The 12616-nt window shown below is 40.9% G+C and overlaps 1 protein-coding gene across 3 annotated transcripts in view; it reads left to right on the top strand.

Moving 5' to 3' along the window:
• Window positions 1-12616, top strand: part of carmil3 (capping protein regulator and myosin 1 linker 3) — a 98539-nt gene that overhangs the window by 62331 nt on the left and 23592 nt on the right. For all 3 annotated transcript variants that reach the window (XM_061044004.1, XM_061044005.1, XM_061044003.1), the window contains exons 19-25: window positions 3234-3330; window positions 3422-3476; window positions 5559-5731; window positions 6774-6842; window positions 7258-7351; window positions 10083-10181; window positions 10308-10427. In XM_061044004.1, the coding sequence (XP_060899987.1) occupies window positions 3234-3330; window positions 3422-3476; window positions 5559-5731; window positions 6774-6842; window positions 7258-7351; window positions 10083-10181; window positions 10308-10427 (707 nt within the window). The remainder of the gene's footprint in view (window positions 1-3233; window positions 3331-3421; window positions 3477-5558; window positions 5732-6773; window positions 6843-7257; window positions 7352-10082; window positions 10182-10307; window positions 10428-12616) is intronic.

The following is a 12616-nucleotide window of genomic DNA, read 5'->3' as shown; positions in this document are numbered from 1 at the left end:
GCAGCCAATTAGAGCTCCACACATGTTTGGATGTATTAAACGGATACACTTTTTTCCAACATTTTCAACTAAATTGAAACTGTACATCAGCTACATGACTGTGAATGTAATCAGCATGACACTTTTTTTTTTTTAGATCAAATAAACATGGTTCAGAATTATTTACATTACTATACATCATCAACCACTCCCATGTGCAGACCACCATCTACCCACATGTGATGCTTGGATTCACGTGCTGCACATCCCCAGCTCCTTTCCGATGTGTCCTTGGGCAAGACACTTAACCCCAAACTGCTCCTGCTGCTTCATCAGCGTTGTGGAAATGTGTATGAATGGGATTAGTTACTTCTGATGGTCACTTAACATGGCAACCTCTGCCAACAGTGTGTGAATGTGTAGGTGTGACCTGTAATGTAAAAGCGCTTTGAGTAGTCAGAAGTCAAATCCATTTTCCAAGTAGTCACTGTAATCTGAGTATGCCTTACGTGAAAAATTAAACCATTTAAAACTCGGCAGTATGTATTTTTAATGTCGTTCTACCAGTGCATTACTGTAACCATACCAACCACACCAGTATACATGAGATACACCAACATCTGCTAACATTATTGATGGATTGGGTGTTTAGTACTGTGCAGCTTCTGAATGTATAAACATTAATCTGAATGAGTCAGGGTATTTTCACATGCTGGTGGGTGGATGTTTTGTTGTTAACTTTGTTTCATTTTAAACACAAAAGAGGTCCTTAGCTTTTTTTTTCTTTGATCATTGTGACTCATGCTCAGAAATATTTGCTCATCACCCCTTTAGACTGTGACTGAAAGAGTATAGTAAAGTTTCAGTACAGACGACTGTGAATGTGGACAAACTTTCATTCATGCTTTATAGAAATGCTATATAGAGACTGTTACCTTGAAGCTACAGTCCTGCTCACTCACATACATCCTACGCTTAACCACTTCACCAACACTGAATAATCAAATCAGATGATATCTATTCTAAACAGACTAAATGTTTTCACCAATCATACTTCCAGTCAGAGAAAGTCAGAGCTCATGAGATGACCACGGCCTTCACTTCTGAGCAGCCATTTAGCTCTTCAGAAGAATTAATTATCTCTCCTCCTCGTGTGGAGCCTCAGATGCAGCCCTGCTCTGCTCGACAGCGCCACAGCGTCCTGTCATTGACATGAGAATAAACTCACATTGAAGCTGTGCAAGCGGATTTAACCTCAGGTATTTTTGCTCTCTGAATGAGGCTCTTTCATTCCCTGTGGCTGGAATATCTTACCATGGTAACTATCTCTTTTTAGCAGCATCCTCCATCCTTGAGCCTTTCAAAATCTGTGTGGGTGGGAGCATGGGGGGGGTTAATTGGGAGTATTTTGGAATTTCTGTGGGCACTGGGATTTAGATCCAAACAGACCATGAGACAAAAACTGAGCTCTGAAAGCCAGAAAACATTGCATTGGAATGAAGGCAGAGGAATGTTCTGTATTCAAAAATCTGCAAATTTTATTTTGGCATATAAATTCCATTTTTTACACGTTTACCCTCCAGCCCTTTATTTAGACCTAGACTTAAAATGTTAAAATAGAAATGAGGGATGTTCCTAAGGACTAATTTCCTTGTTGTTTAAATGAATATTTAAATTCAGACTAATCTGATAATAACAGTTACTGAAACTCTATATTCTCACAGCCCTGATCTGCATAAAATATAACAGCTTTACATACAGTCATGGTCAAATATATATATATAGATACACATTACTAATGTATAAATGATCATTTCATTTAATCGTATTGTGGCATTAGGTCACAGTTTGTTTATTGTTTTCATTTTATTTAACAATAAAATCGACATAAACTCACCCAGCTCAGCAGTGTGTTAATGTGCAGATTACAAGAATGAAAATGGAACTCATTGCCTCAGTTATCTTAAGATAACAATGATCTGTATACTATAAAATAACAAAGGAAGATTCAATGATTAAGACTAACAATATCATTAATTATCAGCAATATTAAACCATTGACATGTTTCAATAAGAAATGTTTTCTATATAAGACCTTTAAAACCTAAGATAACCATCCATCTCTACTGTATGTGAAATAAACTTCAAGGTTTGGAAATAACTTTTGAGCTAGAGTTTCCCTTAAAATGTATACAGCAGGCTTTGACAGGTGAATCAGCTGTGCACCTGTAATAAATAAACCAGTGTGGAGTTAACATCACAATTACTGGTACGTCACAGCCATTGCCTATGCATTGTGTTGGCAGAAAAACAGTGAAACAAGTGGAAATATCAATACAACATATTGTATAGATGTCTGTTATGTCCTTGCCGCTTGCTGGGCAGTTTGTCAGCTTTCAATACCAAATACCATCCGACAAATCTCAGGACATTACCACAAAGCACAAAACTGTATGCATCAACAAATGTGTATTCCTCGAGTATTTCCTCTTCAGATGCTGGGTTTCTCAATTAGGTATACAAAGCTATGCGGCCACTGTATGTTTAGTTGGATCCTTGCCCTACTGATCCACTGACCCACTGATCTGACAGTGAGTATGGATCAGGGATCCCATTGATTAGGATTAGCTTGTCACTGTTAAACATTTGATCTTACGCTGCTAAAAATCTTTAAATAATTGGAGAAGGCGTCCAGATGGTCCATAACTTTCAGATGTTTACTGAACACAAGCTACTGCGAGCTAACTGAAATTGATGAAGTTGGTTTGCTGAGTGCGGCTAATGGTAGCAGTGCTAGCATCACAATCCTTCGGTCCTCCTTGTATGTTAACATTGGTGGCGGTGTAGGGACTTGGGTTGGGAACCGGAGGGTCGCTGGTTCAAGTCCCGGTGCGGACCAAATTACAGAAGTTGTTCTGTTAGCTGAAAGAGGTGCCAGAGCACTTTCAGAGTACTGCCGAGGTGCCCTTGAGCAAGACACTGAACCCTCACCCACTCTGGTTGCATTTCAGCTCAAACCCAATGTTTAACTGGCACTGGGGCCCACATAAATACAAAAAGGTTTAATTAGTTTAATAACTAGTAATTATGGTGCCAACCAGCGAGGGTGACAACGTTTAATCATTTAATCCACTTAACTCGTACATCCTTTATAAAAAATCTATCTGGAAATGGGTTTTTACAAAAGCTCAACAGCTTTGCCTGCATTGAATTTGTTCTCCATAGATGTGTGTGTTGTCTTCTGTTGTGTGCAGGTTTGGATGCTGATTTGCTGGCTGTCATCCCAGCGTTCTCCCGACACCCCTCCCTCAAACACCTGATGCTGGGGAAGAACTTCAACATCAAGGGCAGGTACGGACTGCACGGGGGAACCAGGCGCACAGATGGTGTTGAAGATGATTCTGATGATGAATGTCTCCCTCTTCTCTCTCTGCCTCCTCAGGGTGCTCGATGATATTCTGCAGAAACTGGTTCATTTGGTGCAAGAGGAAGAGTGTGTGAGTTGGATTATGTAACATATTGTGCACACACACGCACAAATCCTCTGTGGCATTCCGCACAGATGCACGCCTACACATGCCTCACAGATCTCTGTATCCACACACACACACATCCTGTTCACACACCAAAAATGTCACCATTTAAATTCACCGTTTGAACTCCTCTGTCGGCATTCTTGTGCATTTAAGCTCAATCTGCCACCTGACACACTCACAAGGTGCAAACATGTACACCAGTCGTGTCATCTGTGCTCTGGATCGAGTGATTCATTTGGTCTCAGTTAATTTGCGAGGCTCCAGGGCTCTCTCTCTGCTCTCAACTCTGCAAATCCAGCATGACAAGCAGTTTACTCAATTATTCACCACTGTTGATGGTGATAGCTCACAACTATGTTCTTGCACTGAATATGGTCCGATGCATGTGTGCAAGTGCATACAACATAGGGACAGATTGGTGTAAATGTGTGAGTTCAAAGTAAGTACACCATGTTTGTCAGAGAATGGTCTTACTCAGAAAGCAATGTAAACACAAGCATCAGAATGGTCTGTGCCCGTCCCCTGTGCAGCTTTGGTTCAACGCCCAGTGTTAATGCTTCAGTACACGAGTCACAGAAGGCTGAGAACATCACAAATGAGAAAATGACAACTCCCAATGGCATATTTAAAATACTTGAACAAACAATCTGTCTCTCTCTCTCTCTCTATGGTTGTCCCATTAGTGTTAAGTAGGAGAGGGTTAGCTTAGCCCAGCACAAAGACTTGAATTAGATGAAAAAAGCTATCATGGCTCTATATAAAGCATAGACTTTACAAAACATGGACGTAGTCCTAGTGGCGTCACTAGTTGGTTTCTGGAGAGGCGTTTTGAAGCACAGCAATGGTGGTCGCCATGTTGTAAGTGCTATCTCCAACGATCTTGTAACAGACAAAGAGATGGAGTTCAGGTGGGCCTTAAGCAATTTGGCAAACAGCTACCATGCACCCACCTGTCAGTCAGCTCAGCCACCCCCAAATTTATGCTAAAATATATTTAATCAAATATTTTTTTAAAAGGGAGATGTAAACAGGTTAGTCTTCAGCCTTATATTAAAAGAACTTTCAAGACCTGCAGTTTTCTGGGAGTTTGTTCTAGATATACAGAGTATAAAAACTGAATGCTGCTTCTCCATGTTTGGTTCTGAGTTTGGGGACAGAAGGTCACTAGTGTACAGTATGCTGGCCCTTAACCAGTCAGTTCTTTATAAACTAACAGAAGTATTTTAAAATCACTTCTCCTTGAGTCTGTGTAGTTATGGTAACTTATGTTGTGGTTTTCTATAATCTGATGAGATGATAAACAAAAGAGACCCCCAGATGGAGCCTTGGGGAACTCCATGTGTAGTTTTTGTCTTCTCAGATGTTACCTATAGACAGAAAGTAGTCCCTGTCCTTAAAGTAAAACTGAAACCAGTTGAGTACTATGCCAGAAAGACCCACCCAATGAAATCAAACCCATTTTTCAAAAAAGATTGTTTCTGATAATGTTAACAATACAAAGATATAATTGTGCTCTACATTTTGAACGTGTACATCCACAAGAAGATGCTGTTTCTCACAGTATATAGTAGATGGGATTCAAGCAAAATATTGTTACTTACTTTTAAATTCCTCCCGATTAAGGAAAGGGGACATACAAGTTAGTAGTGAATGCGAAAAAGCAGTTGATCTCCCTCATCGAAGAAAATCGATGAATGATTCATCTGTAGCTGAGCTCAGATGAAAATGGTGTTTTAAATATCGAGTTACATCTCGTTTTTTGTATTATTGACAGTATTTTCTCTCTCCATCTTTTGTATAATTATAACATGAATACATTTCAAGATTTTTTGAGAAAATTGATTAAGTAATAATTGTCTCAACATTTTACCATTGAATACTTGTATGACTATTGTCTGTTTTCATCCCTTGGTCAATGTCTCATATCAATTTTAATGTCTTGATCATAGACTTGCTTCTCACATCAACTTTACCATTAAATGTTCTCGTTTGCAAATCATCTTTTATCTTTTTTTTATCTTTCTCTGCCACACCCTCCCACAGGCCCTTCAGTCCCTCTCCCTGGCTGACTCAAGGCTCCGTCAGCGGGGCACGGTGCTGGTCAACGCTTTGGGCTCCAACACCTGCCTACGAAAGGTGGACCTGAGCGGAAACCTCCTGGAGGACTCTGGCGCAAAGATGCTCAGCAAAGCCTTGCAGATCAACACAACACTCAGGTTTGTGTGTGTTTTCTCAATCAGTAGTCTATCGGGAGAAATGGAGTTTTTTTTCACTTGAAGTGGAGGATGCAGGAGGAGTAAGATGAGAGAAAAAAGGGTGTAAGAGGATGGAATAAATAATAGGGTCAGTGGTAAAATTAATATGTTTGGTATGTTTTTGAGAGAGGATATGTGGAGCCTTCTGAGAGGCTGACTAAGCTTCAAAGTGAACCATGTAGGAGATAAGAGGGGAAGACAGGTGTTGGAGGGATAGCGGGGAGAATTGGAAGAGGGAGGGTGGAGGGGAAAATGGCCTTCAGGCATACAAGGCACTGCACCACCTTTATGTACAAATAGAAACTATGTGACGACTTGTTTATGTTATGGGAATGGAAGGAGTAGATATTTTTGAGAGAAAGGAAGAAAAATGGGATGCCAGTATTAGGATGGGAAAATGGTTGGCTTTGGACTAGAGAGGGAGAAAGTAACGTCAGCACGGGGGAGGGAGACCTCCCAAGGAGTTAGATTTGGGTTTAGCTGATTGAATTTCTAAGTCAGAGCAAGTCGGGGAGAGGAGAGATGGAAGAGGAGGAGGAGGTGGAGGAGGTGGAGGAGGATGGATGAAAGGAAAGAGAGGCTGAAAATGACTGATATATTAAAAACAGGAGTTAGACAGAGTGTAGGTGGAGAAACTGCACTGTGAATAACAGACGCTCATTAGTTGCATGGCATTCGTTCATGCATTCCTAATTTTAAGATACGGACTCTTTCTTTACATTGAGCAGCAAGGAAAGTTCTGAGAATGCCTCGCTAATATGTCTGTGATGTTTGTGCAGATGCATGCTCAGTATCATAGTTACATTACTTATTAATGTAACTACGATACTGTGTGTGTGTGTGTGTGTGTGTGTGTGTGTGTGTGTGTGTGTGTGTGTGTGTGTGTGTGTGTGTGTGTGTGTGTGTGTGTGTGTGTAAGGAGCTTTAGAAAGTGTCTGATCTTCTCCTTCTTCCTCTCTCTGCCTGTCTACTCCTATTTCCCTCTCATTTGATCTGCTCTCAGGAGTGTGACGTGGGATCGCAACAACACCACAGCGACAGGCTTCCAAGATGTGGCTAGAGCGCTGGAGCAGTAAGACAACACAACACACACACACGCACAAAAACGATTGAAGGGGCCTACACACATAAAAAGGATCAGTCACACACACACACACATAGGCAGATTGCCATCTCTGTACAATGTTTACTATTACACAGCGTTTCATCAGTCCTCTGACGTGTGTGTCTGTCAAACTGTTTTTTTTTTTTAAGTGTATGGCTGTGATGTTACTTTTCATGTGTGTGAGTGTGCGTGGGTGTTTGTGGGTGCATTTGTGTATTTGGGAATTGAAGACAACTGTTCAAAATGCTGTGGGTGTTGCGTGTTTGTTCTGGTTAACATCACAATACTTTCTCTTGTTATGGGGGTGACGTCATCTTTCTTCCCTCTCTCTCTCTCTACTCTCTCTCTCTCTCTCTCTCTCTCTCTCTCTCTCTCTCTCTAGCAACTTCACCCTTCAGTTCATGCCCATCCCCCTCAGTGATGTCACACAGGCGTACCGCAGCGCCCCGGAGAAGACGGACCTGGCCCTGACCAAGGTGAGAGAAGCTCATCTGGTCCTTCACTCATGCTGACAGATAACAGTCAGCATGATTCTTTGGTACAACTTGTTGAAAGTAAAAAACAGAGGGGATTATAAATCTATATGTTAAAACTTAATATTAAAGCTCCCATAAGGAGAATGTATCTTGTAAAGAAACAGACTGGAATTCATACTGAGACCTCTTTATAACTTACAAAACTAAAACAGACCATCAGAGAAACAACAAAATTAATTCCTTTATATTCATTTTGTGTGGTAGTGACCCCTGCCCAGGTGTCAGACGAGGCGATGAGATATACAAGAGATGTTTAAAATAAAGAAGGAGATTTTTTCCCAGAAAACACTGCTCACAAATTAATAGGAAATAATAAGATGTACACGTGGTCCACAGGGGGACGCCAAAAGACATGTAACCTAACAGTTCTTTACAGGAGCTTTAAATGATAGTGGTTGAGCTCATGTCACATTAATCTGGCTTCCAAGGATTTCAGTGTCTTTTCATTTTAAAGACATGGAAGAGCTTCTCAGAGATCATATCTGTAGATTGTAATTAAATATATTGCTTGAACAGTTATTGATTCAACAAATGTTATTGCCTGTAAGTTTATGATGTCAACCTGCCATCGCTCATGGCTGATGGTCGACGGTCCCTGACCACTGGGCCGTCACCTTCGATACCGAATGGTTATGATGCACACCAGAAAATTGTTTCTCATCATTTTCTCGTCAACGGTTTCTACACAGTCAGTTAGAATAAAAATGTGCCTGCAGCTCGTATTCATTAATGAATTACATTTTTCCACTGCCAGTAGGAGTTAGGAAGAAGAGGTTATAACATAACGTCAGCGCCATCTGGTTCAAAACTACCAGTCATCACCAGAGCAGCCAACAGACTGAAGTTACAACCACCCTGCATCATGCTGCCCTCAGTTTCTATCTCCTTCTCTGCTTCTTCACAGCTAGTGTTGTTGTTTCTGATCGTTTGTGACTCTGTTTGCAGAGTTTACAGCCTGTCATTCTGAACTCCTTGAACAAGGAGGCAGCTAAAAAAAAACAAGAACGTTCTTTGATGTTTTGTCAACATTTTTTCAGGCTGTTTATAAAACTCAGTTGGCATTTTTTTAGAAAATATTTTTCAGATGTCATCTATAAAGCCTTTATGCTGTATGTTATCTCTTTAGTGGAAGTGATGGGTGTTTATACCTATGGATCTTTAGTGTTTGCATTTTTACTCTTACTCGGGGGGCAGTAGCTCAGTCTGTACGGGACTTGGGTTGGGAACAGGAGGGTCACCGATTCAAGTCCAGACTTTGGACCAAGTCTGGAAATTGGTCTAGTAGCTGGAGAGGTGCAAGTTCACATTCTGAGCACTACCTTGGGGTACCCAGGGCACCAAACCCCACTCCCCCCAGCAGCTCAGGAGTGCTCGTTGTTGGCAGCACCCTCACTCTGACATCTCTTTATTAGTGCATGTCCATGCATCCTGTTTGTGCATGTGTGTGTATTTCAGCTGGTGTGTACGTAGCATGTTCAATCACAGAGTGTAAAATGTAATTTCCACTCGCGGGATATTAAAGTATATCTTCTTCTTCTTCAACATAACTGAAGCGGTTCTGTGTTTTAAATAACCACCTTAGGTTAAGTTACACTGTTTCATCTGTTTCCTCCATTCTACCTGTGCTATAAAAAGTTCTCTCCTCTGTTCCCATCACATGTTTTTATTCCACTACTGTATCTTCATCTGGCTATTTCTTTCAATAGAACCAATTGAAACATTTAATTTCAAGCTACATTCACAAAGCAGTCACCTTCTCTCATGGGTATGACGGGGACATGAACTGACAAGACAAACAACCACTGAGCAGCCTGCTAAAGGAGACAAAGACTGTTCAAACAGCAAGCGTCAGCTCTTGCTTGTATTGTCTTTTTTTGTCCTTTGGCACGTACCACTATCTGATTTTGCACGTTGGCTTGTTGAAATCAAAAGACAAAAATGCGCCATTCCTCGACAGAAGAGATAGCTATAGCTGAATATAAGAGCTGTCACTTCACATCATGAAGGATGCGGTCATTTGTCTTCAGTGGCGCCTCTCACAAAATGATGTTTGTCACTTGTGTCTAGCTTGTCTAGCTTGTGTTTACAGAGATACTCTGTTTACACTGCATGTCATCCTTCATTTCCATTACGGCTCAGCTGCCACTCAATCACTCACAACTTCTCTCCTCCCCAGAGTGTCGGAGGCTGAAGGAGCATTTCTGATAAACCTCTGCAAACAGATGAAAATAACATCAACTGCATGTGTGAACATACGTTTCAATGAGACCCAGGGCACTTGGTTCTTAAATCAGAAGTAGATGTCCTGTGGAAAAAGAGAAATGTATCGTTTTCTGACTTTTTTCTTCTAAGATTGTTCACACAGTTTGTGAAGTGTACTGTGGCCTGTGCTTGTCTTGAAATCTCCTGAGTCCTTGGGGGAACCCTTGATTCCATCTTTCTTTACATAAGATGATTAAGCAGTGAAAACTTCCACCTGCTGAGTCAAGGCAAAAAAGAAAAAAATCTAAGGCATCCCATTTATTTCTGCAGATCAAACGTCTCTCTCTCCAGTCTCCCTATTACCATGCAAATGGACTTGTCTCCTGTCTCCTGCACACTGTGCTTTGTAAACACCTGTCATCTCCTCTCCTCTCTCTCCTTGTTTGTTTTCCGTGCATGTGTGTGACAGATCCAACGTGCCCTGCTTAGGAACAACCAGACTCAGCGTTTCTCACAGAAGCAGGCGCTCAGACTGCACCAAGGCCTCGTCACCAGCACTGCAGAACAGGTGAGTGTTTGTGCACACGGTGGCTAACAACTCAGGAATGTTAATTCGACGTACATTTTCCCTACTTTTTTCTGTATTTGATCATTTGAAGTGTTCTATTCTTGTCTGTATGTTTTGTGTGTGTAGGTTATGGAGCGTCTGTGTGTGCGCGTGCAGCAGCAGGTGTGTGTCCTTAAAGGCTGTGAGGAAGGAGAGGAGGTTCAGACTGCCAGACAAATCCTGAAAGAAGCCAGAGACTCCCGAGCTGTGAGTAGACTATTACATAAAGCTCCTGTGAGGAGTTTTTAGGTGGTAAAGAATCGGGGCCAAATTAATATTGGTCCCTCTTTATGGGGTATAAAAGAAAACAAGCTCATCAGCATAAAAAATGACTTTTGTATATACAGTGTTTCCCCTACCATTGAATAGCAGAGGAAGCCTGCCCACAGTCCAAAACAAAGGCACAAAAATGTTTTCTATTCACGTCATTTTTGTGCACTAGCAGAGCACAGGCATTTGTTTTGCTTCCACTATTTGAGCAATGTGTCTGCGGTAGGGTGGTAGGATCACTGAGGGCAAGTTTTCATCTTTGACACGTTCATACTGACCGACACATCTCCTTTATGATTTGTCTCAGCCGCAGCACCAGGCTATACATTTTCACAGGATTTCCTACCTGAAGAAGTTACACCTGTTTCCTTTTCCTATACTACATTCTATAATTGGCTTCTTTTGAAGATATTTCTCTGAAACATTTACGATTCACAGACAGCTTTTTTTTTTCATCCGCCAACTTCAATACCTGTTTCATCACACACACACATAAAGCACGCTGCTCTTATAGGCCTAGTGGAAAACAGAATGCATAATGATTCATGACACATTGTTGTATTGTTGGTTTATATTTTATTTAGAGGGAGGGAGGGAGATCTCGTTGATTGGAGATCAACATTGACTTTTAATGACAGAGAGAGAGAGAGAGTGGTGCACTGCGCTGTCTCTTTATGAGCTCATCTCTTATCAATGTCTGCCGTAAAGCCCTTTGGTTCAACTCCTGTAGTTTTTTAATGTGCTATTTAAATGAAGTGACTTGACTAGAATCAACAGAAACCGTCTCGTTGTGCTTTTAAAACACTTTAGAGAAGAGTAGACCAGACGGGAACTTTCAGAAGTATCTTTGTCCTTTTCTGTTTGTTTCGATGATTTGTCCGTCTCAGCAGGAAAGGCTTTTACAGCCTTGAAATCCGACAGTGATTCTCCCAGCAGAAGCAGTGTCAGTCACTGTGAATGAGATCGATGAAGGAAAGATTGTAATCCTTGAGAAGTTGTCTGACTTTGATCTGGGTGAAAGTCGAGTCCATATCCCTCGCTTGTTGCCCCCCCTCTGTCCCATCAACAGAGCTGTGTCGTGCTGCTGGGCAAAGTCACATGACGTGCTTTAAAGTGTGTTAGTTTAACTAGCAGGTTTGAAATCCAGACTTTCTCACTGGGGTGGCCCATCTGTGGACCTGATTTATGCAGTGTTCATACACACAAAGGATAATCATTATTTACCCTTACTGTCCCCACTGATCATTTCTGCCTCTAACATTAAAGTATTTAAAATATGTTATGGTACATCTTCAAACTTTATGAAGTAAGGGTGCTGTTAAAAACAGTTTATAGCTCTTTGTAATCACTGGTTGACAATATTTTCAAGAAGACCTTCAAAAAGTGGGCTTGAGACCAAGATCGATTTTGAGTACTACAGCACTCAGTCAAGTAATAAAGTACTTAAAGAGGCTACACATATTTTAATATCAACAACTTCTGACAAACCCTCAGACATTTGTATCCTGACCTTTCAGATCTTCTCAACTTTACAAAGCTCTAAAGTATTTATTTCTGCCATTTTTTCCCCAATCCACAACTTCTCATTCTCTCATCACAGTTATCCTCAGCCAAAGCACAAAGCTATTTTCAGCAGTAAAACTTGAGTAATGCCCCAGTACAATATTTGCAATTAGCTAGTGAGCTATTTGAAAAGACTGGAGCATTTCAGCCGGTACAGAGCCAGGCTGACCAAAAACAGAACCACATTGAGTTAAATTTAGGACCTTTATTTGCCACGTGGCCACAAGCACTAGTCCTTATAAATACCAGTTGTGATTTTATGTTTGCTGGATGTTGAGCAACATCACCACATTAAACTACATGTTAATATTAGTGTTGTTTTTATCCTCAACTTGCCAAAAATGGCTCAATGCAGTGTGTACTTTAAACTCAGTCATGTGTAAGTTACACTTTTTCTACCTCAACGATCCTTCATTTCAGTGGGTAAAGAATCTACTGTTGTCTGCATTACTTTTATTTCATTGGTGTAGTGACAGATGAAGATCTCAGTCTTTATGAAAAAATGTTTCACTTAAAGGCAGGGTAAGTCATTTTCCCCAGATACACTTTTTAAGATATGCTCT

This window comes from Labrus mixtus, chromosome 8 (assembly GCF_963584025.1).
Source record: "Labrus mixtus chromosome 8, fLabMix1.1, whole genome shotgun sequence".
NCBI lineage: Eukaryota > Metazoa > Chordata > Actinopteri > Labriformes > Labridae > Labrus > Labrus mixtus.
This window is presented reverse-complemented; position numbering and strand designations above follow the sequence as displayed.